The sequence below is a fragment of the Somniosus microcephalus genome, chromosome 1 (genome assembly GCF_052327205.1).
Source record: "Somniosus microcephalus isolate GS21.2 chromosome 1, FLI_Smic_1.0, whole genome shotgun sequence".
In the NCBI taxonomy this organism is placed as follows: domain Eukaryota; kingdom Metazoa; phylum Chordata; class Chondrichthyes; order Squaliformes; family Somniosidae; genus Somniosus; species Somniosus microcephalus.
In genome coordinates, this window is record NC_140987.1 from 54,593,320 (window position 1) to 54,619,700 (window position 26,381).

The window sequence follows — 26,381 nt, forward strand, 5'->3', positions numbered from 1 at the left end:
TAAAAAAGAAATTAGGAGATCAAGGAGGGGCCATGAAATAACACTGGCGAGCAAAATAAAGGAAAATCCTAAGATGTTTTATAAGTATATTAAGGGTAAGAGGATAACTAGGGAAAAAATAGGGCCCATTAGGGACAAAAGTGGCAATCTGTGTGTGGAGCCGGAAGATGTAGGAAGGGTTCTAAATGAATTTTTTGCATCTGTTTTCACTATGGAGAAGGACGATGTAGACATAGAAATAGGGCGGGGGGACTGTGATATGCTCGAACATATTAACATCGAGAGGGAGGAGGTATTGGCGGTTTTAGCTGGCCTAAAAATGGATAAATCCCCAGGCCCGGATGAAATGTATCCCAGGCTGCTGTGTGAGGCAAAGGAAGAGATTGCGGGGGCTCTAACACATATATTCAGGACCTCTCTGGCCACAGGGGATGTGCCAGAGGACTGGAGAACCGCTAATGTAGTACCATTATTCAAGAAGGGAAGTAGGGAAAAACCGGGGAACTACAGGCCAGTGAGCCTAACATCAGTGGTAGGAAAATTATTGGAAAAAATTCTGAGGGACAAAATTTGTCTCCACTTGGAGAGGCAAGGATTAATCAGGGATAGTCAACATGGCTTTGTCAAGGGAAGATCATGTCTGACTAATTTGATTGAATTTTTTGAGGGGGTGACTAGGTGTGTGGATGAGGGTAACGCAGTGGATGTGGTATACATGGATTTCAGTAAGGCCTTCGATAAAGTCCCGCACAGGAGACTGGTCAAGAAGGTAAGAGCCCATGGAATCCAGGGTGCCTTGGCACATTGGATACAAAACTGGCTTAGTGGCAGAAGGCAGAGGGTGATGGTCGAAGGTTATTTTTGTGACTGGAAGCCTGTGGCCAGTGGGGTACCACAGGGATCGGTGCTGGGTCCCTTGCTGTTTGTGGTCTACATTAATGACTTGGATATGAATGTAAAAGGTATGATCAGTAAGTTCGCAGATGATACAAAAATTGGTAGGGTGGTAAATAGCGAGGAGGGTAGCCTCAGTCTGCAGGACGATATAGATGGGTTGGTCAGATGGGCGGAACAGTGGCAAATGGAATTTAACCCGGAAAAGTGCGAGGTGATGCACTTTGGGGGGACTAACAAGGCAAGGGAATACACAATGAATGGTAAGACCCGAGGCAAGACGGAGGGTCAGAGGGATCTGGGTGTGCAAGTACACAGATCCCTGAAGGCAGCGGAACAGGTGGATAAGGTGGTAAAAAAGGCATATGGGATACTTGCCTTCATTAGCCGAGGCATAGAATATAAGAGCAAGGAGGTTATGATGGAGCTGTATAAAACACTGGTTAGGCCACAGCTGGAATACTGTGTGCAGTTCTGGTCGCCACACTACAGGAAGGATGTGAACGCTTTGGAGAGGGTGCAGAGGAGATTCACCAGGATGTTACCAGGGCTGGAGCGCTTCAGCTATGAAGAGAGACTGGGCAGATTGGGTTTGTTTTCCTTGGAGCAGAGGAGGCTGAGGGGGGGGACATGATTGAGGTGTACAAAATTATGAGGGGCATAGATAGGATGGATACTGAGGAGCTTTTTCCCTTAGTAGAAGGGTCAATAACTAGGGGGCATAGATTCAAGGTAAAGGGCGGGAGGTTTAGAGGGGATTTGAGAAAGAACTTTTTCACCCAGAGGGTGGTTGGAGTCTGGAACTCACTGCCTGAAAGGGTTGTGGAGGCAGAAACCCTCACAACATTTAAGAAGCATTTGGATGAGCACTTGAAATGCCATAGCATACAAGGCTACGGACCAAATGCTGGGATATGGGATTAGATTAGACAGGGCTTGATGGCCGGCGCGGACACGATGGGCCGAAGGGCCTCTATCCGTGCTGTATAACTCTATGACCCTCTGCCCGATTTTAGATGCTAGTATCCCCTTTAATTAATTGGATTTAAATTAAATGAATCCCTCTTGTTACACCAGTTAAATGGTTTACCAACAGTCACTCTGCACCAGAAAGGCCTTATTAACTACAACCCACAGAGTTAAAGTTTGAAAAGAGCACCTAACACCCCACTCACCCTTACCCAAACTCACAGCACTCTTTGATGACTCGCACTCAGTGCTTGCTCGCACTACAAATGGCAGGACTGTCGTATGAGGAGAGATTGGGTCGACTAGGCCTGTATTCACGAGAGTTTAGAAGAATGAAAGGGGATCTCATTGAAACGTATAAAATTCTGACAGGGCTAGACAGACTGGATGCAGGCAGGATGTTTCCCCTGTCTGTGGGGTCTATAACGAGGGGTCACAGTCTCAGGATACGGGGTAGGACATTTAGGACTGAGATGAGGAGAAATTTCTTCACTCAAGAGGGTGGTGAACCTATGGAATTCTTTACCACAGAAGGCTGTGGAGGCCAATTCACTGAATATATTTAAGGAGAGATAGATAGATTTCTAGACACAAAAGGCATCAAGAGGTATGGGGAGAGAGCGGGAATATGGTATTGAGATCACATTGAATGGCGGAGCAGGCTCGAAGGGCCGAATGGCCTACTCCTGCTCCTATTTTTCTATGTTCTATGTTCTAATACCATCAGGTGAGAGATGGAATAGGCATGAAGTCTGCCGCTAACGTGCTATAGTGATTTTGCTATCTAGTCATTCACAGCATTTTCCGGACTAACGTTTCAAGAAATAAAGTATCAGTTTGTCATTGTGCAATTTTGTTTCTAACACATTCAAACTTAAATACTAACTAATTGGAGTGGACTGGAATTGAAACGAAAGAAAGACTTGCCTTTATATATAGCACCTTTCATGACCACCAGACGTCCCAACGTGCTTTACAGCCAATGAAGTACTTTTGGAGTGTAGTCACTGTTGTAATGTGGGAAACGCGGCAGCCAATTTGCACACAGCAAGCTCCTCCAAACAGCAATGTGATAATGACCAGTTAATCTGTTTTTGTTATGTTGTTTGAGGGATAACCATTGGCCAGGACACCGGGGATAACTTACCTGCTCTTCTTCGAAATAGTGCCATGGGATCTTTTACGTCCACCCGAGAGAGCAGACAATCGGTTTAATGCCTCATCTGAAAGACGGCACCTCTGACAGTGCAGCACTCCCTCAGCACTGCACTGGAGAGTAAGCCTAGCTTTATGTGCTCAAGTCCCTGGAGTGGGACTTTAACCCACAACCTTCTGACTCAGAGGCGAGTGTGCTACCCACTGAGCCACAATTGACACTATAAAAGGAAATGAATAGAACCTCTCCGTGGCACTGCCATGTTATATGAAATGCTGTGAATTGAATTAGATGATTTGGAAAATCCAATTAAATAATGAATTCAAATGTGCTCAAATACAATATACATGTAGTCAGATGTGAAGATAGTGCTTATAGAGTCATAGAGTTTTACAGCACAGAAAGAGGCCCTTCGGCCCATCGTGTCTGCGCCGCCCATCCATCCCTGTCCAGTCTAATCCCATTTTCCAGCATTTGGTCCATAGCCTTGTATGCAATGGCATTTCAAGTGCTCATCCAAATGCTTCTTGAATGTTGTGAGGGTTCCTGCCTCTACCACCCTTTCAGGCAGTGAGGTCCACATTCCAACCACCCTCTGGGTGAAAAAGTTCCTCTTCAAATCCCCTCTAAATCTCCTGCCCCTTACCCTGAATCTATGCCCCCTTGTTATTGACCCCCCTACTAAGGGGAAAAGTTCCTCTTTGTCTACCCTATCTATGCCCATCATCATTTTGTACACCTCAATCAGGTCCCCCCTCAGCCTTCTTTGCTCCAAGGAAAACAATCCCAGCCTGTTTAGTCTTTCTTCATAGCTGAGGCGCTCCATCCCAGGTAACATCCTGGTGAATCTTCTCTGCACCCTCTCCAAAGCAATCACATCCTTCCTATAGTGAGGCGACCAGAACTGCACACAGTACTCCAGCTGTGGCTTCACCAGCGTTTTGTACAGCTCCATCATAACCTCCCTGCTCTTATATTCTATGCCTCGGCTAATGAAGGCAAGTATCCCATATGCCTTTTTAACCACCTTATCTACCTGTTCCGCTGCCTTCAGGGATCTATGTACATGTACACCAAGGTCCCTCTGACCCTCTGTACTTCCTAGGGTCCTACCACTCATTGTGTATTCCCTTGCCTTATTTGTCCGTCCAAAATGCATCACCTCGCACTTTTCAGGGTTAAATTCCATTTGCCACTTTTCCGCCCATCTGACCAACCCGTTTATATCGTCCTGTAGCCTGAGGCTTTCCTCCTCGCAATTTACCACCCCACCAATTTTCGTGTCATCTGCGAACTTACTGATCATACCTTTTACATTCTCATCCAAATCATTTATGTAGATCACAAACAACAAGGGACCCAGCACCGATCCCTGAGGTACCCCACTGGACACAGGCTTCCAGTCACAAAAGCAACCTTCGACCATCACCCTCTGCCTCCTGCCACTCAGCCAGTTTAGGATCCAACGCGCCAAGGCACCCTGGATCCCATGGGCTCTTACCTTCTTGACCAGTCTCCTATGCGGGACTTTGTCAAAAGCTTTACTGAAGTCCATGTAAACCACATCCACAGCATTTCCCTCATCCACACACCTAGTCACCCCTTCGAAAAATTCAATCAGATTTGTCAGACATGATTTACCCTTGACAAAGCCATGCTGACTATCCCCGATTAATCCTTGCCTCTCCAAGTGGAGACTAATTTTGTCCCTCAGAATTTTTTCCAATAATTTCCCTACCACAGATGTTAGGCTCACTGGTCTGTAATTCCCTGGTTTATCCCTGCTACCCTTCTTGTATAATGGTATTACATTAGCTGTTCTCCAGTCCTCTGGTACATCCCCTGTGGCCAGAGAGGTTCTGAAAATTTGTGTCAGAGCCCCTGCAATCTCCTCCTTTGCCTCCCACAGCAGCCTGGGATACATCTCGTCCGGGCCTGGGGATTTATCCACTTTTTGGCCTGCTAAAACCGCTAGCACCTCCTCCCTCTCGATGCTAATATGTTCAAGTATGTCACAGTCCCCTTGCCCGATTTCTATGTCCGCATCGTCTTTCTCCATAGTGAACACAGATGCAAAAAATTCATTTAAAACCCCGCCTACATCATCTGGCTCTACACACAGATTGCCACTTTGGTCCCTAATGGGCCCTACCCTTTCCCTGGTTATCCTCTTGCCCTTAATATACTTATAAAACATCTTAGGATTTTCCTTTATTTTGCTCGCCAGTGTTATTTCATGGCCCCTCCTCGCCCTCCTAATTTCTTTTTTAAGTATGCCCCTGCACTTTTTATACTCCTCTAGGGCTTCTTCTGTCTTTAGTCTTTTGTAACTGCCAAAAGCCCCCCTTTTATTTCTAATGCATTTTTGTATATCCCTTGTCATCCAAGGTTCCCTTTGCTTGTTGGTCCCACCCTTGACCTTTACAGGAACATGTTGGCGTTGTACTCTCTCTATTTCCCTTCTGAAAGTCTCCCACTGTTTTGATGTGGATTTTCCTATAAGTAGCTGCTCCCAGTCCACTTTGGCCAGATCCTGCCTTATCATATTAAAATCGGCCTTCCCCCAATTTAGAACCCTTATTTCCGGGCCGTCTTTGTCTTTTTCCATGACCACCTTAAATCCCACCGAATTATGGTCACTGTCGCCAAAATGCTCTCCTACTGATACTTCCACCACTTGCCCGGCTACATTCCCCAGAATTAGGTCCAGTACCGCCCCCTCTCTTGTAGGACTTTCTACATGTTGGCTCAAAAAGCTCTCCTGGATGCACTTTAAGAATTCTGCACCCTCTAAGCCTTTCACACTCTGACTATCCCAATTTATATTGGGGAAGTTGAAATCCCCCACTATTATTACCCTATTATTTTCGCACTTCTCTGAGATTTGCCTACATATCTGTTCCTCTATCTCCCCCTGACTGTTTGGGGGCCTATAGTACACTCCCAGCAAAGTGCTTGCCCCCTTTTTGTTTTTAAGTTCTACCCATAAGGCCTCATTAGAGGAACCTGCTAATATATCATCCCTCCTTACAGCAGTAATTGACTCCTTAATTAATATTGCAACACCCCCTCCCCTTTTACACCCCCCCTCTGTCTCGCCTGAAGATTCTATACCCCGGAATATTGAGCTGCCAGTCCTGACCCTCCCTCAACCATGTCTCCGTGATAGCAACAATATCGTACTGAAACATTTTGGCAGCTTAAATGTTTCGCATTTACACTTAAGGGCTTAGATAATTCTCGTGCGGGCCTTCATGTGAAAAATAAATGCATTGATGAATTTACTGCCAAATAGATATATAGATTGATACGCATGCCAACATGAACGATCATTTTTACAGAGGACGGAAGTTTGCGTTTTGTTATTATTGGTGAAAACACTATTGCGCCAATTATTTTAAGATGGAATACAATCAGTTCACAAGTGAAAACTGTCATTTGTTTTCCTTACAAAACATTCTGAAATCCTAGTCTGTGCTCCTACAAGCTTCTTGGCATATACGCATCCGTCTTAAACACTGCATTTCACGTCGATGTCAAAAACACTGAAGTGTAAAGCTTTTCCAAAGTAAATTAAATTTACTCTACATTATATATCATACAATTACTTTTTTTTTTTACAGCACATTTTATTTTAGTTCAAGTGCAATTACCCCCCCCCCCCACCCCGAGGATGACTATAAAATAATTATTGTTTTAGTTAATAATTTACAAAATGTGTTTGGAGTCTGATCATATATCATTTCATTAGCAATGGTGAAACTATGAGCCACTATAGGCCCTCAATGGAAACGATCAGCTATTAAAGATTTATTGCTATTGACCAACTCATAATTACATCACTTGCTACAACCGCATCATCAATCATAGAGCCAACATCAAGTCATTGCAGTGCCCAGGTCTGCAGCTGTAATTTGGGAAGTTTGTAACCAAATAAGATTTAATATTGGAGTTAATAGATACCTGGAGATGAATCACAATGTCATAAAGTGAAGCTCAATTGAAGTTAGCTTCTTTAGAAATAGTTATTTGAATCAGTTTCAGGTATCTCTTTCCATATTTATTTTTTACCTCTGTGTTTAGGTCTTCTCGAGTCAGCTGCCACTCAACAATGGAAAGAATGGGGAAGTGACCTACTACAGTACCAGGGTTCACTGATGCTGCTTTTGAGTTAGGTTTTTTAAAACTGCACAGAGTGCCCAGAATAATTTGCTTCTGTGCTTTCCTTTGTTTCTGGAGAATTGCCTTGCCTCTACTCCCTTACCGGCCCAGCCAAATCAGGCACTCACCGTGTGAGCGTTATACTGTTCTGTGGCGCAGTAAATTGGAGCATTAAAATCTTGCCCCACCATGTCACCATCTGTTTCCAATTTGTATTGGGTTGCACTGATAGATTTTAGGAACTGCATTTAGTAGCAGCAGGGCGATGTACGAGGTTTGGCATTTTAAATCCATCACATTCGGCGATATCACTTAGATATGCTCAGCCATTAATACCAAACCATACTAATGGCAGCCGAGCAGATATAAATTTGGAAATCTAGTGATGTCATCCTTTACGAATGCCACTTCACCATAAATGTCCCACACCATTTTCTTATTTTATACTTATTTTTATTATTTTTAATATTTGGCATTTTTTCATCCCATTTTCTGCCCTTCCTCCCCACCCTGGAACGTGCTGACTTTTGCTGAGGATACAGTGCCAAGGGAGCAGGCTGCCCTCCAGTATCTTGCACAAGTGACTATCCTTCAGCTGCGAGTTTACATCGTGAGTTTCAGTATGCTATTTCACAATGGGGGACATCACAGTTAAGTCCAATCACCCGATCGCTCCATAGGCACACTTTACAGCAGGAGTCACTGTATGGAGATCAGAAGTGGAAGCGGTTCTGACGAAGGGTCATCGACCTGAAACGTTAACTCTGTTTCTCTCTCCACAGATGCTGCCTGACCTGCTGAGTATTTCCAGCATTTTCTATTTTTGTTTCTGTTTTTATTTCAGGTTTCCAGCATCCGCAGTATTTTGCTTTTGTATCAGAAGTGGAAGCCCTGATTTGGGTGCGGTCACCAATTGCTCCACCCTAACTGAGTTCAGTCAATTCAGGACAGAGAAGGAATGGAATTCAGGACTTTGAGCAAGGTCCCACAAACAGTAGCGAGCTTCATGACCAGATAATCTGTTTGTGATGTTGGCCAGGACTCCGGGAGAATTCCACTGCTCGAGGTCTCCGTTAAATGACTCATCATAAAAAAAGCCAGGAGGACCTTAATGTATTTTACTCACATCCCGCCATGGAAACAGAATCTGTGGATATAAATTTTGATCCTATACTGCTTAGACATAGTGAAGGAGGAGGTAGTAGAGACACTTGATAGGATAAAAATTGTTAAAGAAGAGGTATTAGAAAGGCTGGCTGTACTTAAAGTAGATAAATCACCAGGAGCGGATGGGATGCATCCTAGGATGCTGAGGGAATTGAAGGCGGAAATCGCGGAGGTACTGGCCATAATATTCCAATCCTCCATAGATACGGGGGTGGTGCCAGAGGACTGGAGAATTGCAAATGTTACACCATTGTTCTAAAAAGGGTGTAAAGATAAACCCAGCAACTACAGGCCAGTCAGTATAACCTTGGTAGTGGGGAAGCGTTTAGAAACAGTAATCAGGTACAAAATCAACAGTCACTTGGATAGGGGTGGATTAGTGAATGAAAGCCAGCACAGATTTATTAAAGGCAAATCGTGTTTAACCAACTTGATCGAGTTTTTTGATGAGGTAACAGAGAGGGTTGATGTAGTGTACATGGATTTCCAAAAGGCGTTCGATAAAGTGCCACATAAGAGGCTTGCCAGCAAAATTGAAGTCCATGGAATAAAAGGGACAATGGCAGCCTGGATACGAAATTGGCTAAGTGACAGGAAACAGAGTAGTGGTGAATGGTTGTATTTAGGACTGGAGGAAGATACAGTGGTGTTCCCCAGGGGTCGGTTCTAGGACCACTGCTTATCTTGATATATATTAATGACTTGGATGTGGGTGTACAGGGCACAATTTCAAAATTTGCAGATGACACAAAACTTGGAAGTATCATGAACAGTGAGGAGGAGAGTGATAGACAGGCTGGTGAAATGGGCAGACACGTGGCAGATGAAATTTATCGCAGAAAAGTGTGAAGTGATGCATTTTGGTAGAAAGAATGAGGAAAGGACATATAAACTAAAGGGGGTGCACAAACAGAGTGACCTGGGGGTATGTGTGCACAAATCGTTGAAGGTGGCAGGGCAATTAAAAAGGTTTAAGAGATGCTGGGCTTCATAAATAGAGGTATAGAGCACAAAAGTGTGGAAATTATGATGAACTTGTATAAAACACTGGTTCGACCCCAACTGGAGTATTGTGTCCAATTCTGGGCACCACACTTTAGGAAGGATGTGAAGGCCTTAGAGAGGGTGCAGAAAAGATTTACGAGAATGATTCCAGGGATGAGGAACTTCAGTTACGCTGATAGGCTGGAGAAGCTGGGGTTGTTCTTCTTGGAGCAGAGAAGATTGAGAGGAGATTTGATAGGGGTGTTCAAAATCAAGAGGGGTCTGGACAGAGTAGATAGAGAGAAACTGTTCCCATTGGCAGAAGGGTCGAGAACCAGAGGACATAGATTTAAGGCGATTGGCAGGAGAACCAAAGGCGACGGAAGAAAAAACTTTTTTTTTTTTTTTTTTTTTTTTTTTTAAACACAGCGAGTGGTTAAGATCTGGAATGCACTGCCTGAAAGGGTGGTGGAGGCAGATTCAATTTTATAGATTTGAAAAGGGAGTAGGATAAATATCTAAAGGAAAATAAATTGCATGTCTACAGGGAAAGGGCAGGGGAGTGGGACTAGCGGAAAGTCGGCACAGGCTCGACAGGCCGAATGGCCTTCTTCCGTGCTGTAACCATTCTCTGATTCTATGAATACACTCATAATATCGATGCACGTAAGGAACACAGTACTTCTTGTGATGGGCATGATGTCCCCAGGGAAATTTCCTGGAACAACTTTTCTCACAATTGATACACATTATGTGGTTTTCAAAAGTGCTGCAATAAGCCCTTTCCAGGTGAACAAAAAGAGATGACCTGCCGTCCCTGGTCAGTACAGAGTTAGCTGATCTCAGTCAGAGCAGCAGTAGGGATGTTCGGATTGATCGCAGCATCTTTGGACTGGAGGATGGGGCAGAAACTACAGCCAGGGCACCTACCACTGATCAGTGACCGCTGCTGCAAAGTGCATGTTTGTGGATGTTGGATGTAAAAGAATGGGGCTACTGGCTGCTCAACGCTCACTGTCAGAAATCATGTGTGAAGAATGTATAAAAGGCAAGCCGGAAGGGAAGGCAGTCCCTCGTGGAATGGTATTCCAGCTCGAGTCAGCCCCTTCAAAATTAGTGGGCATGGAAGAGGAAACTTTTTCTTTTTTTTTTATAAAAGCTATAGCCTGCTGGCATTGTTGGCTTTCAAACACAGGAAGTAGCACAAAGTAGAAGACCCGTCCTTGACGCCAGGATTTGTGAAATATCTTCCGGTGATTTTACCCGTGCAGAGTTGCCAGAAATTATACAGTTCAGCACTCAAACTGCATGCACTGTTGGATACAGCTTAATTGAGTTCGACTACCTGGTTGTACAGCTAATGGGGAGAGTAAATGGGGTGGAAAGTATGTCTGGGAAGTGCAGCTATTTGGCAGAATTCTTCTTTGTCATTTCTGAGATATATTCAGGATAGAGGCTGACCAAGCAGATAGGAGAAAGCAGCTGAAAAGAAAAAAAAAAAAAAAATCAGGGACATCCAGCAGTGTAAAAAGCACTCCACATACATATCCACTGAAGGAGATGGGACAGCTCAGTGCATTTTAGAAGAAATGTGACTTGGGGGCATTGTAATGTGAACAACGCCAAGTCAAGAAATTTACTGTTTTGCGGAACTGCGCTACAACATGCGCTAAAAGGCTCGCACAACAGCCCATCCAAGGGAGCAGCAGTCTCAATAATCAGGGCCAGCGCCAGTCAGCTGTTTTTTTTATATTAGTTCCTGGGATGTGGGTATCGTTGGCATTTATTGCCCATCCCTAGTTGCCCTCGAGAAGGTGGTAGTGAGCCGCCTTCTTGAACTGCTGCAGTCCTTGAGGTGAAGGTACTTCCATAGCGCTGTTAGGGAGGGAGTTCCAGGATTTTGACCCAGCGACTATGAAGGAACAGCGATATACTTCCAAGTCCGGATGCTGTGTGACTTGGAGGGGGACTTGGAGGTGATGGTGTTCCCATGTGCCTGCTGCCGTTGTTCTTCTAGGTGGTAGAAGTCATGGGTTTGGGAGGTGCTGTCGAAGAAGCCTTGGAGAGTTGCTGCAGTGCATCTTGTAGATGGTACACACTGCAGCCACGGTACGCCGGTGGTGGAGGGAGTGAATGTTTAAGGTGGTGGATGAGGTGCCAATAAAGCACGGTCATGGATGGTTTTGAGCTTCTTGACTGCTGTTGTAGCTGCACTCATCCAGGCAAGTGAAGAGTATTCCATCACACTACTAACTTGTGCCTTGTAGATGGTGGAAAGGCTTTGGGGAGTCAGAAGGTGAGACACCTCTGACCTGCACTTGTAGCCACAGTATTTATGTGGCTGGTCCAGTTAAGCTTCTGGTCAATGGTGACCCCCAGGATGTTGATGGTGGGGAATTCGACAATGGTAATGCTGTTGAATGTCAAGGGGCGGTGGGATTAGACTCTCGCTTGTTGGAAATAGTCCTTGCCTGGCACTTGAGTCGTGCGGATGTCACTTGCCATTTATCAGCCCAGGCCTGAATGTCGTCCAGGTCTTGCTACATGCGGGCATAGGCTGCTTCATTATCTGAGGAGTTACGAATGGAACTGAACAGTGTGCAATCATCAGCGAACATCCCCACTTCTGACCTTATGATGGAGGGAAGATCATTGATGAAGCAACTGAAAATGGTTGGGCCTAGGACACTGCCCTCAGGAACTCCTGCAGTGATGTCCTGGCGCTGAGATGATTGGCCTCCAACAACTACAACTTGGACAAGTGTGGATTAATTAAGGAAAGTCAGCACAGATTGGTTAAAGGCAAATTGTGTTTAACCAACTTGTTCGAGTTTTTTTGATGAGGTGACAGAGAGGATTGATGAGGGTAATGCGGTTGACGTGGTGTATATAGATTTCCAAAAGGCGTTCGACAAAGTGCCATATAATAGGCTTGCCAGCAAAGTTGAAGCCCATGGAATAAAAGGGACAGTGGCAGCCTGGATACGGAATTGGCTAAGTGACAGGAAACAGAAAGTAGTGGTGAACGCTCGTTTTTCGGACTGGAAGTTAGAGAGTTCCCCAGGAGTCGGTTCTAGGACCACTGCTTATCTTGATATATATTAATAATTTGGATGTGGGTGCAAAGGGCACAATTCCAAAATTTGCAGATGACACAAAACTTGGCAGTATCGTGAACAGTGAGGAGGAGAGTGATAGACTTCAGGAAGACAGACAGGCTGGTGAAATGGGCAGATGAAATTTAATGCAGAAAAGTGTGAAGTGATTTATTTTGGGAGAAAAAATTAAGAGGGGAAATATAAACTAAAGGTTACAATCCCAAAGAGGGTTCATGAATAGAGACACCTAGGGGTATATGTGCACAAATCGTTGAAGGTGGCAGGGCAGGTTGAGAAAGCAGATAATAAAAGCTTACGGGGTGCTGGGCTTCATGAATAGAGGTATAGAGTACAAAAGCATGGAAATTATGATGAACCTGTAGAAAACACTGGTTCGGCCTCAACTGGGGTATTGTGTCCAATTCTGGGTGCCGCACTTTAGGAAGGTTGTGAAGGCCTTAGAGAGGGTGCAGAAAAGATTTACGAGAATGATTCCAGGGATGAGGGACATCAGTTAAGTGGATAGACTGGAGAAGCTGGGGTTGTTCTCCTTAGAGCAGAGAAGGTGGAGAGGAGATTTGATAGAGGTGTTCAAAATAATGAGGGATTTGGACAAAGTAGACAGAGAGAAACTGTTCCCATTGACAGAAGGGTCAAGAACCAGAGGACACAGATTTAAGGTGATTGGCAGGAGAACCAAAGGCGACATGAGCAAAAACTTTACACTCAACGAGTGGTTAGGATCAGGAATGCACTGCCTGAAAGTGTGGTGGCGGCAGATTCAATTGTGGCTTTCAAAAAGGGAGTTGGAGAAGTACCTGAAGGAAAAAATTTTGCAGGGTTACGGGGAAAGGTTGAGAGTGGGACTAGCTGAAGTGCTGTTGCAGAGAGCCGGCACAGGCTTGATAGGCCAAATGGCCTTCTCCCGTGCTGTAACCGTTCTATGATATGATCTTCCTTTCTGCTAGGTATGACTCCAGCCAGTGAAGAGTCTTTCCCCGGATTCCCATTAATTTCAATTTTACTGGGGCTTCTTGATGTCACACTCGGTCAAATGCTTCCTTGATGTCAAGGGCAGTCACTCTCACCTCTCTGGAATTCAACTCTTTTGTCCATGTTTGGACCAAGGCTGTAACGAAGTCTGGAGCAGCGTGGTCCTGGCGGAACCCAAACTGAGCATCGATGAGCAGGTTATTGGCAAGTGCTGCTTGATAGCACTGTTGACGACACCTTCCATCACTTTGCTGATGATTGAGGGTAGACTAATGAGGCGGTAATTAGCTAGATTGGATTTGACCAGTTTTTTGTGGGGCAGGACATACTTTGGCAGTTTTCCATTGTCGGGTAGATGCTAGTGTTGTCTTCTCTTAGGCAGTCCCTCGGAACCGAGGATGACTTGCTTCCACATTAAAAATGAGTTTGCAGGTGACTGATTAATCCAATGTGGGACCTACAGTCTCTGTCACAGGTGGGGCAGACGGTGGTTGAAGGGGCGGGTGGGTGGGGTGCTTGGGTTGACGTGCACTCCTTGCGCTTGGCTTCCGCTTACTCCCGGCGAAGAGACTCAAGGTGTTCGGCGCCTTCCCGGATGCTTCTCCTCCACTTTGTGCGGTCTTGGGCCAAGGATTCCCAGGTGTCGGTGGGGATGTTGCACTTTTACAAGGAGGCTTTGAGGGTGTCCTTGAAGCGCTTCCTCTGCCCACCTGGGGCTCTCTTGCCGTGCCGGAGCTCCGAGTAGAGCGCTTGTTTTGGGAGTCTCGTATCGGGCATGCAGACAATGTGACCCGTCCATCGGAGCTGATTGAGCATGGTCAAAGCTTCGATGCTGGCCTGAGCAAGAACACCAACGTTGGTGCGCCTATCCTGTCAATGGATTTGCAGGATCTTGCGAAGGCAGCGTTGGTGGCACCTCTCCAGTGCTTTGAGGTGCCTGCTGTACATGGTCCATGTCTCTGAGGCATACAGCAGGGTGGGTATCACTGCTGCTCTGTAGACCATGAGCTTAGTGCCGGGTTTGAGGTCCTGGTCTTCAAACATTCTCTTCCTCAGGCGATCGAGGGCTGCACTGGCACACTGAAGGCGGTGTTGGACTTCGTCGTCAATGTCTGCCCTTGTTGACAGTAGGCTCCCGAGGTATGGAAAGTGGTCCACGTTGTCCAAGGCCTTGTCGTGGATTTTGATAATCGGGGGGCAGTACTGTGTGGCGGGAGCAGGTTGGTAGAGGACCTTTGTCTTACGGATGTTTAGCGTAAGGCCCATGCTCTCGTACGCGTCGGTGAAGGTGCCGACGATGGTTTGGAGTTTGACCTCCGAGTGAGCGTAGACGCAAGCGTCGTCTGCATACTGTAATTCGACGACAGAGGATGGGACTCGAGCATTCATTGCCCTGGTTCCTCCATGCCCATACTGCAATAATTAATCTCTTGCGTGTTAGCATGGTTCAGCTGTACTGGAACAGCTTGGCTAGAGGCGTGGCTAGTTCTGGAGCACAAGTCTTCAGCACGACAGCTGGGATGTTGTCGGGGCCCATAGCCTTTGCTGTATCCAGTGCGCTCAGCCATTTCTTGATATCACGTGGAGTGATTCGAATTGGCTGAAGACTGGCTTCTGCACGAAACAACTGTTTACTCTGCAATTTTGGTATGCAGTGGAGGCTACAAGAAATAGCAGGTTTGAAAACCAGACATTGGAAAGGTTTCCTTTCAAAGAGTGTGGTAAACAATTCACAGCAGGGATAGCCAAACCTTTCCACTTCCTGTCTGGTGCGGCAGGCATCGGGGGAAATAGCAGAAAGGGTTCAACGCAGCCTCATGAACCCATAAGAAGTAGAAGGATACAAGTAGGAGGATGTCAGACCTGATGAAACTTGCTACAGTGAGGGAAAAATGTTGACAGAAAGAAAGTCTGTTCTGATGAACCATGCTAACACGCAAGAGATTAATTACAGTATGGGCATGGAGGAACCAGGGCAATGAATGCTTAGCATGCCTGGGAACATTTCTGTAGGAAAAATTAAGTGAACAAGTGGATATTCCAACCTACGCATGCAACAATAATTCTTTAAAGCAGTTCACACAGAATCTTTGCAAATCAACCTAGTGGGATCAACAAGTCCATTATCATTGTATCATGTGACTACCAGGATGGTACAAGGTGAACCAGATGGACATTGGTCTCTTCGTCTAGCAATTCCTATGTTGCTATGCTATGCTTTTTCAGTTTGTAGCTCGCAGTATCCCCATAAAATTGCATGGCACGGTCAGTGCTCTATGCATTTGCAACAGCTCAATACTATTTTAATGCTTGCAGGACAAGATGACATATAATGGCAGGAGTACTGGGAGTCCAGCGCAATTCAAGCTTCTGACCCCATTTGAGAAGGCCAACCGTGACATAATCTGGCAGCAGAGTGTGAAGAATCCCAGAAAGCTGCAATGGTATACCCTCTAGCCAGCCAGCATACTTATTGCTTCCAAAAGTCTTAGGAAACTTCGAATAAGGGCCACACATAACCCACAAGCACAGAAGATATGCACTATGAAACAAAGCACCAATAACAGTTACACACCACACAACAAATTGAGTAAATGTGCTGCACGTGATTTCAGCACTCTGCCAAGTGTTTGTTATTTGGTTGAATAAAGAAGGACTGCAGGAAAAACAAACAGGAAAATATGATATTTGACAAACTGCGAAGAGGTAATGTTTTGGGGAAGGCGAGTTCACAGATGTGGACTGAAGAGTCAAGAAATGGAAGGCACTGTAAAGTAGTGCCGCGTATACAACAACAACAATTTATATAGCTCCCTCAACGTAGTAAAACGTTGCAAGGCGCTTCACAGGAACGTTAACAAAATTTGACACCAAGCCACATAAGGAGGTATTAGGGCAAATGACCAAAACCGTGGTCAAAGAGGTAGGTTGTAAGGAGTGTCTTAAAGGAGGAAAGAGAGGTAGAGAGGCAGTGAGGTTTAGGGAGAGAATTCCAGAACTTAGGGCCTTTGCAGCTGAAGGCACGGCCACCAATGCTGGAGCTATTAAAATCGGGGATGCTCAAGAGATCAGAATTGGAGGAGCGCAGATGTCTTGGAAGGTTGTAGGTCTGGAGGAGCTTACAGGAGATAGGATGGGGCGAGGCAAGGGAGGGATTTGAAAACAGGGCTGAGAATTTTAAAATAGAGGCGTTGCTTAACTGGGAGCCAATGTAGGTCAGCGAGCACAGGGTACTAGTTTTCTTTGCTGCATTTGTAGTTATGCAGCTAATCCCTCAGTCATTTTCATTGCCATGCTCGTTCAGGGCTTTGACATCTTGTTAATCAACCTCCAAGGTGAGGCTTCTTTGCAGGATGAAGTTAGGGAACATGTAGTTGCTGGCAATTATTTGTGAATCCATGAGAGACTTTACTGTAATCCACCTCCTGGTTGCTCAAGGAATCCGAATCCGAAGTGGTCCTTCTAGGTCCCAACAATATGCTCGATAATTATTCTGGTTACAGCATAAACCTAATTGCACCAATGCTCTGTTTTTGTCCACAAGTGGCACAAGCAGAAGATAGGATTTGTCTTCCAGACGTCAGTCATCCTTCCCCTTCAAATAAGAGTGATACAAATAATTGCCTTAAAGCGGCGGCATCATGGAGACCAGGGAAGCATGCATCCATCTGGATTATTCTATGCTGGTGGCTGGAATAAAAGCCCTTACTTTTCATACATTGTGCAGAGGGATCTGATGACAAAACAGATGCAACCAGTGATACCCTGGAGTCTTGGAAAGCCTGCAGGCCTATAAAACTCAATTGCTGCTGCTGCTGATCCTGATCAGTGGCAGAAGAGATTTGTGAATTATGCATCAATGGCCTCCTTGATATAGCAGTCGGTCGCAAACTGCTTACACCATGGATGTTCCCAATACTAGTCCGGAAAAAGCCAAAAGCATAAAAGTTGAGCGCTGATGCAATTTTGACAACGCCATATGATTTGCTGATCATGTTTAGAGTCTTCATTAAGGAGATGGTAGTGATACCTTACATCACAAGCCTCAAGGTAGCCTTGAGGAGGAGTTCAGAGAGTGCATCTGGGATGGTTTCCTAGAACAGTATGTAATGGAACCAACCAGGGAGCAGGCTATCTTGGATCTGGTACTGTGTAATGAGACAGAATTAACAAATGATCTCATAGTAAAGGATCCTCTAGGAAAGAGTGATCATAGCATGATACAACTTCCTCACCCTCCAACTGAATTTGAAATTCTCTCTCAAGCCAATGTCCTGATCTTAAACAAAGGCAATTACAATGGCATGAGGGCAGAACTGGCTAAAGTGGACTGCAAAAAATAAATAAAAAGGGCAAGACAGTTGAAATGCAGTGGCAGACATTTAAGGGGATATATCATAACTCTCAACAAAAATATATTCCAGTGAGAAAGAAAGATTTTAAGAGAAGGGAGCACCATCCATGGCTAACTAAGGAAGTAAAGGATGGTATCAAATTGAAAACGAAGGCATACAATGTTGCCAAGATTGGTGGGAGACCAGAGGATTGGGAAATTCTTAAAAACCAGCAAAGGATGACTAAAAAAATAAAGAGAGAAGATGAATTATTAGAGTAAACTGGCAAGAAATATTATAAAACAGATAGTAAGAGCTTCTACAAGTATATAAAAAGGAAGAGAGTAGCTAAAGTAAACATTGGTCCCTTAGAGGGCGAGACTGGGGAATTAATAATGGGGAACGGGGAAATGGCAGAGACTCTGAACGAATATTTAGTATCTGTCTTCACGGTAGAAAACACTAACAACATCCCAATAATGGATAATCAAGGGGCCACAGGAAGGGGGAACTAAAGACAATCACTATCACTAAGGAAATAGTACTTGGTAAAATAATGGGACTAAAAGATGACACGTCCCCTGGACCAGTGGCCTGCATCCCAGGGTCTTAAAAGTGGCTGCAGAGATAATGGATGCATTGGTTGCAATATACCAAAATTCCCTGGACTCTGGAGAGGTCCCAGCGGATTGGAAAACTACAAATATAACACCTCTAAGAAAGAAGGGGGACAGAAAGCAGGAAACTATAAACCAGTTAGCCTAACATCTGTCATTGGGAAAATGCTGGAGTCCTTCATTAAGGAAGCAGTAGCAGGGCATTTGGAAAATCATAATGCAGTCAAGCAGAGTCAGCATGGTTTTATGAAAGGGAAATCATGTTTAACAAATTTGCTGGAGTTCTTTGAGGATGTAGCGAGCAGGGTGGACAAAGGGGAACCAATGGATGTGATGTATTTGGATTTCCAGAAGGCATTCGATAAGTTGTCACATAAAATGTTACTGCATAAGGTAAGAGCTCACGGAGTTGGGGGTAATATATTAGCATGGATAGAGAATTGGCTAACTAACAGAAAGCAGAGAGTCGGGATAAATGGGTCATTTTCCGGTTGGCAAACGGCAACTAGTGGGGTGCCACAGAGATCGGTGCTGGGGCTTCAACTAGTTACAATCTACATTAATGACTTGGATGAAGTGTAATGTAGCCAAGTTTGTGGATGATACAAAGATGGGTGGGAAAGCAAGCTGTGCAGAGGACTCAAAGAATCTGCAAAGGGCTGTCGACAGGCTAAGTGAGTGGGCAAACATTTGGCAGATGGAGTATAATGTGGGAAAGTGCGAGGTTATCTACTTTGGCAGGAAAAATAAAAAAGCAAATTATTTAAATGGAGAGAGATTACAAAATGCTACAGTTCAGAGGGACCAAGGGGTCCTTGTGCATGAAACACAAAAGTTAGCATGCAGGTACAGCGAGTAATCAAAAAGGCAAATGGAATGTTGGCCTTTATTTCAAGGGGGTTGGAGTATAAAAGCAGGGAAGTCCTGCTACAACTGTACAGGGTATTGGTGAGACCACGCCTTGAGTACTGCGTACAGTTTTGGTCTCTTATTTAAGGAAGGATATACAGTAATTGAATTGGAGGCAGTTCAGAGACTATTCACTAGGTTAATTCCAGAGATGAGGAAAGGTTGAGCAGGTTGGGCTTATACTCATTGGAATTTAGAAGAATGAGAGGTGATCTTATTGAAACATACAAGATACTGAGGGGGCACGACAAGGTAGATGCAGAGAGGATGTTTCCCCTCGTGGGGAAATCTAGAACTCGGGGGCATAGTTTCAGAATAAAAGGGTCGCCCTTTTAGAACTGAGATGAGGAGGAATTTCTTCTCTCACAGGGTCGTAAATCTGTGGAATTCTCTGCTGCAGAGAGCCGTGGAGGCTGGATCATTAAATACATTTAAGGTGGAGATAGACAGATTTTTGCAAGATAAAGGAGTGAAGGGTTATGGGGAGCGGACGGGGAAGTGGCTTTGAGCCCAAGATCAGCCATGATCTTATTGAATGGCGGAGCAGGCTCGAGGGGCCAAGTGGCCTATTCCTGCTCCTATTTCTTATGTTCTAACGTTAGAGATTAGAAAAACTCCCACTGCCAATGGTTAGTGAACGTATGGAACAAATTGTCAAAGAATGTAGCTGATTCATGGGTAATTGGCATCTTTAATTAGGATCTGGATCAATATCTATTGAGAAGCAGGATTGAAGGTTATAGAGGTATTTAGCCTGATCTTTTTTCCTCTGGGTAAATTGAGAAAGCAAATTCATGTTCTCTAAAATGTGAAATGAGCTGGTTGTGTGGGAATGAAGTTCACAATAGAATAATCATACATGGACTCAGTATGGAGCAGGCTACATGGGCTGAATGGCCTTTCCTCACATAAGTTCTAATAACACACAAGCCTTTCCTGCTCTTGATCCTCAGTCAACTGCAGTGCTACTGGATCACGCAATCCAATGCCCATCGTCATCAAAAAACTCTAGGTTTTAGCTCAGCTTTGTGACTGCGCCCTACAATATAAGCAAACAGCCCGCAGCAACACCGGTTTAATTTGAGGATTAGCAACGCATAGCAATGCACAGACAATATACAAGCCTTGGTATATGTAGCAATTTGGATTTAAATACTTATTACACTGGCAGTAATTACCTTAGTAGGCTTTAGGCACGTCTTCATTGCCAAGGTGCACACAAGCCATTCCTTCCAAACTGTTATTAGGAACATAGGGAGAGGAGTTGGCCATTTAGTCCCTCGAGCCTGTTCTGCCATTTAATGAGATCATAGCTGATCTGTGACTTAACGCCATATACCCGCCTTTGCCCCATATCCTTTCATACTTTTGGTTCACAAAAATCTATCAATCTCAGATTTAAAATTAATAATTGACCTAGTATTAACTGCCGTTTGCAGAAGAGAGTTACAAATTTCTATCACCCTTTGCGTGTAGAAGTGTTTCCTAACTTTACTCCCGATAGGCCTGGCTCTAACCTTTAGGCTATGTCCCCTGGTTGTAGACTCCCCACCTAGTGGAAATAGTTTCTTTCTTTCTACCCTACCAGTTCCCCTTAATACCTTGAAAACTTCAAATAGATCACCCCATAACCTTCTAAATTCCAGGGAATACAACTCTGATTTGTGTAATCTCTCCTTATAATTTAACCCTTGGAGTCCGGGTATCATTCTGGTAAATATACACTGCACTCCCTCCAAGGCCAATATATCCTTCCTTTAGCACTGTGTAAAAACTATGCGCTAACTATGGCAGTACGGTGGCATAGTGGTTAGCACTGTTGCCTCACAGCGCCAGGGACCCGGGTTCGAATCCGGCCTCGGGTGACTGTGTGGAGTTTGCACATTCTCCCCGTGTTTGCGTGGGTTTTCTCCGGGTGCTCCGGTTTCCTCCCACAGTCCAAAGATGTGCGGGTTAGGTTGATTGGCTATGATAAAAATTGACCCTTAGTGTTACGGGGGATTAAATACATGGGGTTACGGGGATAGGGTGGGATATGTGTTGGTGTAGGGGTTACAGGGATCGGGTGGGATATGTGTCGGTGCAGGCTCGATGGGCCGAAATGGCCTCTATCTGCACTGTGGGGTTTCTGTGATTCTGTGAACTAGGCAATATTCTCGAAATTGAACATTACTGGCCATCTAACAGATGAATAGCACAGGTAATCATAGCATTACTTTTCTGTAAACTGCACTTTAGTTAATGCTGTAGTAAAGAAACCTCACTGGGCATGGCTCCAGCTACCTATAGAAATCCTTAATGTTTCAGATGCAAGCTGCAGTGTTGATGCAGTTACACTGTTTTGCTATTATCAAATCCACAATTCTTAAAATGACAGCTAATATCATTATCAATTGAAATGGGCCGCAACGTTTCTGTGTGGCTTGCGGAAGTACAGATGTCTACAGTTAAACCATATGCCTGACCCAAGCATAATTCCAAGCACCGTTACATAGAATTTCTGATCCAGCGGAACACAGAACTGTACAAGCCTGATCCAAGCAAAGCCTTGCTCAATTACAGAACTCATGCTTTCATTGCTCAGTGAGCTGTTTATATTTAGTGAAGCCCATGCTAGCAATCCCTTGCACACTAACCACTCTTTGTAAAAGTTTATATTTTGTTTAATAACACATTTTATTAGATTCAGTTGCAGCGTGGGTGATTAAATGGGCGGAGGTATAATACCATTTTTTCCCTCTATGAGCTTTCTATAAAAATTCTGATCAAGCATACAATGAATTGGCAAATAGCCGTGGGTTTCTTGGGATTCAGCTGCACTTGTTAGCTAGCGGTCATTCTTTTAAAGCAAATTGACCGACAACAAAGCAGCTATTTTCCTTGACCGGTACATTTATCCTGGGAGTCTGCATTAAGCTTTGACTAACTCGTTTTTGATGGGGAGAAGCACTCAACTAATTTAAATACTGCAAGCAGTCCAGGATTGGCTCTTCTGGATCGGTTCGTGAGGAGATCAGCTTGAACCAGTTTCAGATTTGGACAAACGTTGCCCCTATTTAAAAAAACACGGCACAATTGCAAAGCGACAGAATGTCCCTTTGTATGTGTGCGTTTTTGTACCACATCTAGCACTGCTAACTCTGGTCGGATGTATTCCTGGCGATTTCAATATATGACTTCCCATCTCCAACTACCCCGCCCAGTCAAACAGCCTTTTTACCCCAATGTTCTTATAACTAATCAACAAAAGTGTTTAAAGAAAATGAAAAAACACACAGGGTAGAAATTAGTATGCAATGCACCCAGTTTTCGGGTGTAAAGCTGGCACAATGCTTATCAACTTAGCTGTGGGACAGCCTGTGCCCAAATCTGTGCAGGCGTTTGGTCCGCTGCTAAATTTATCAGGCCCAGTGGGAGGGATTGTGGGCACAATTCCTTCAAACCTGAAACCGGTTCAAACTCATGTCCTCATATATTAGATCCAAAAGAGACAAACCTGCACTCTATGACAGAGGGCGTGGCTGGGAAATTGTCAGGCTTTCCCAGGAAATTCCACCCAGTCCATCTCCTGATGGGCCTACTAGAACCTAAGCCTGCTGGGAGCAAGCATAGGCTCTATTGTAGGCCTTCCAAAGGCCCTAAAATGCAAGAGGGAACTGGTGAGCGATCTGGGAGCGGATCGCCCGTCTGTCAGAGATGGCCCAACAGCTCCGCTGGGAGTTGCAGACTCAGGCCGCTCCATGACTACGGAGGCCCTTCCCAGACCTTCTGTGCTGGGTGGGGGCAGCACGGTGCTGCTGTAGCTTTCTGGGCCTTAGTCAGGGCAATTTCCGCTGATGCGCCTTTACACGTGCCAGTGGCCTGCTCCAGGAATATTAGTGACCCCGAGCCACTGTGCTGCACTTCTGCCAGTGGAGAGAGTGCCTCCCGGAATTTCGGGCCTGCAAGGTTTAGAAAAATATAGATGCTCATCTGAAGTCGGAGCTAAAAATTTATGTTCTTAGGCTTTTCAAATTTAGAAGATTTTTTTTAGACCAACGATGAAAAATATAATATTCTGGCAATGCAAGAAATACAGGAATAAACCCCCTTTAATTCTTGAAGTTGACAATGTTGCAAAAATGATCACACATTTCATATTTCTACAAACCAAGCAGGAGCACTCTAGTATTTTAGTTACTGTGTAAGCGTTAGTGTTAATACCTGCGACCAGCAACAAGTTGGGAGAACTTTGCACTCTCTTCACAGAGGCTAATTTAACTGATGTAGCAGCACGTTTGCGAGCATAGCCACCGCTGTCTGAAAACACAGAACCACACAGATGCAGAGCATACACATCAGGCAGAGCATATAGTGAGCAAGCAAGTGCAACATTCAGTGGCAGAATATTCCAACTAAACCAAACCAAGCACATTATTCACATGCAGGGAAGCTGCTCAGATTTTAAAAAAATTATAGAGTCAAATCAATAGCAATGCAAATATGAGAGGAGCACAATTTTACCAAATAGAATTGCCACCACTTTCAGCCCAGCAAGTAGTAGGAGAACCAAGGTGCAGTGCAATGCATGTGGGGTGGGGAGAGGGAAAAAGGGAAGTTAGGATGGGAGCATGAGGAAGCTATTCTCCCAAAATAAAAGCCTGCATCCAGAATTTGAACCCATGGGATAGGATGGAGGCACATAGTCGCAATCTACTATGTCACCGAGTAGCAGGACAGACCCAGCCTGCAAGTTCACAGCTGAGCTCAGCCGTGTTGTTGTGGGGAGGTGCCAGGGGAGACTCAAATGCTTCAAGAGAGCCAAGGGAAATCGTAGGAGAGCCCGTCAGCCAGCTCCGACACTCCTCTTAGTAGCTGGCAATAGAGCAACATTGAGAGTAGGCTAGATGATCACACGTACTGCAGCGGTTCAAGGCGGCGGCTCACCATCACCTCCTCAAGGGCAATAAATGCTGGCTTTGCCAGCGACGCCCACATCCCGTAAACAAAGAAATGCAGAAGCTGACGAGGGAAAAATTGGGAGAGAATAAACAAGGTATCATAAAAAGAAATGGAATCTCTAAACTAATTAATACTGACATACAAAAATGATGGGTAGGAAAAGACAATCTGGTCCATCAAACCTATCCCACACAGTCGTGATGCCTGAAGCAGCATGATTAGACACCCCCTTACCCACCAGCAGCCATGTCATCTCCTGAGAGAGACAAAAAAAAAAATCCAAGGCCAATTAGGGAAAGAAATCTGGAAAATTCCTCTCCGACCACCTTAATATTTTGCAGTACACTTTAATAATGCCATGATGGTCACCATTTGTTTCCTGTAAGAGCTATATTTTGGACCATGATGGTGGGATGTTTTCAGAGTCATTTTGCCCAATAATTTGAGACTTAACACGTGGTAAGTGATGCATGCTTGGGAGGAACAGGTGGCGTTGGAACTATGATTTCCACCGCTGGGAGTTTTCCTCGTCTCATGTCTGGGTCTGCTGTAGACTAATTAATTGCCATGATTAGTCAACAATTCCATTATTGTTGTATCATGTGACTACCAGGATGATAGAAGGACAACTAGGTGGACCTGGGCCATTTTCATCCAGCAATTCCTATGTTCCGATAAGCATACGAATTTGAACTTATGTTCTTAGTTTAGGAAAACATTAAGAAGTGTATGCGCACAAAAATAGGAGTGTTGGCATGTCTTTGATTTGTTAATGATACATTTGCAGATCTGGAACTTCACAAAAAACGCTTTTGTTCACTTAATATACTTTTGTGAGTATCACTTTTAAGTTCACTTGGGGGCATTCTTCGGCACATTAGTGCATAGGTGGTATTCACTAAGTTGTACAGATCTGAATAATGGAATTTGGCAGACAATTAAACTTCAAGGCCTAGAAATTGGGTATAGCCCCGCTTGGGGCGTTAGAATTGGCGCAGCACAAAGCTTATAGCCAGACGCAACTTATCGCCACCTGGCGCGATATTGGGTTGCATCGCCCCTAAAAGGTGATTGAGGCGCGAATTCAGGCGTTACACGGGACTCCTAAAGCACTAAACTTCTGGCGCAACCCAATATCGGAGCGGACGGGCGCGGCACAGGTGCTCTCAATTACCGATGACCACGAGACTTTCAGGCGCCGGCCAGCTCTTAAAGGGGTGGGTCAGTCAGTTTCAGCATCCACACACTGCGCCTTGCAGGCCTCAGAATCGGCGCAGGCCCTTCTCTGGCGTTAAAAACTTGGACCAGATGGAGAAGGCGAGACAGAGAGCAGAGCGCTTCACCAATGAGGCTCTGGAGCAATTGGTGGCCGCAGTGGGGCGCCGGCGAGATGTTCTCGACCCAGACAATGGCAGGAGGCCGAATCATAAGGACTACCGACGAGCTTGGAGGGATGTATGCCAGAGGGTCAACTCCAGCAGCATGGTGACCAGGAGCCCTGTCCAATGCAGAAAGAAATTCAACGACCTCACTCGGGTCGTGAGGGTGGGTGTTGTTTCTGCAAACTTCTGCATCCCTTCATTTGCACCTGACTTTATGGCTACAGGGTGGCCTGTGCCCTATTGGCCATCTGCCAGCAAGCACCCATGGCCCTTTCTGGACACACACATGCACATTTGACTTAAGGCGTCATGTAAGGGCTCTTGCACCATGGGGGGCATAAGATGATCAGAGCATCATGCAAGGGCTCTTCCACCATGGGGGGGCATGAGATGATCACTCAGGGCATCAGGTAACATAACTTCCCCTCCTTTCCCCTGCAGTCCAAGCTGGCGAGGATTGGCAAAGACCAGCTTCGCACCGGTGGAGGACCTCCACAAGTGGTCACTCTCACGGATCTCGAGGAGAGAGTCCACCAGATTCTTGGAGGACGTCGGAGTGGTCCTGTAACCACTGCAGCTGCCGACCCCATTTTCGACAGCGATGGTAAGGTTCTCACCTTTTACAACTGTCTCCTTCCACTTGGTTCCCCCCGCCAGCATGCTTTCGCACTGTGGACCCATGTCATAGCCTTGCCGCAATCTGGCATCCCTTGCTGCCAAGCTGTCCTTTTGCTAAAGCCACTCTTCCACCTCCCTGCTTTCAGATGCTGCATCAC

At 45.2% G+C, this 26,381-nt stretch overlaps 1 protein-coding gene across 5 annotated transcripts in view; it reads right to left on the reverse strand.

The window, feature by feature from the left end:
• The window catches only part of sorbs2b (sorbin and SH3 domain containing 2b), a 308,730-nt gene that overhangs the window by 168,594 nt on the left and 113,755 nt on the right, over nucleotides 1-26,381 (reverse strand). For 4 of the 5 annotated variants that reach the window (XM_085981513.1, XM_085981502.1, XM_085981522.1 and 1 more), the window contains exon 4: nucleotides 23,486-23,581. The exons of the other annotated variant lie outside the window; for it this stretch is intronic. In XM_085981513.1, coding sequence (XP_085837639.1) covers nucleotides 23,486-23,581 — 96 coding nt within the window. The remainder of the gene's footprint in view (nucleotides 1-23,485; nucleotides 23,582-26,381) is intronic. 5 annotated transcript variants of the gene reach the window in all.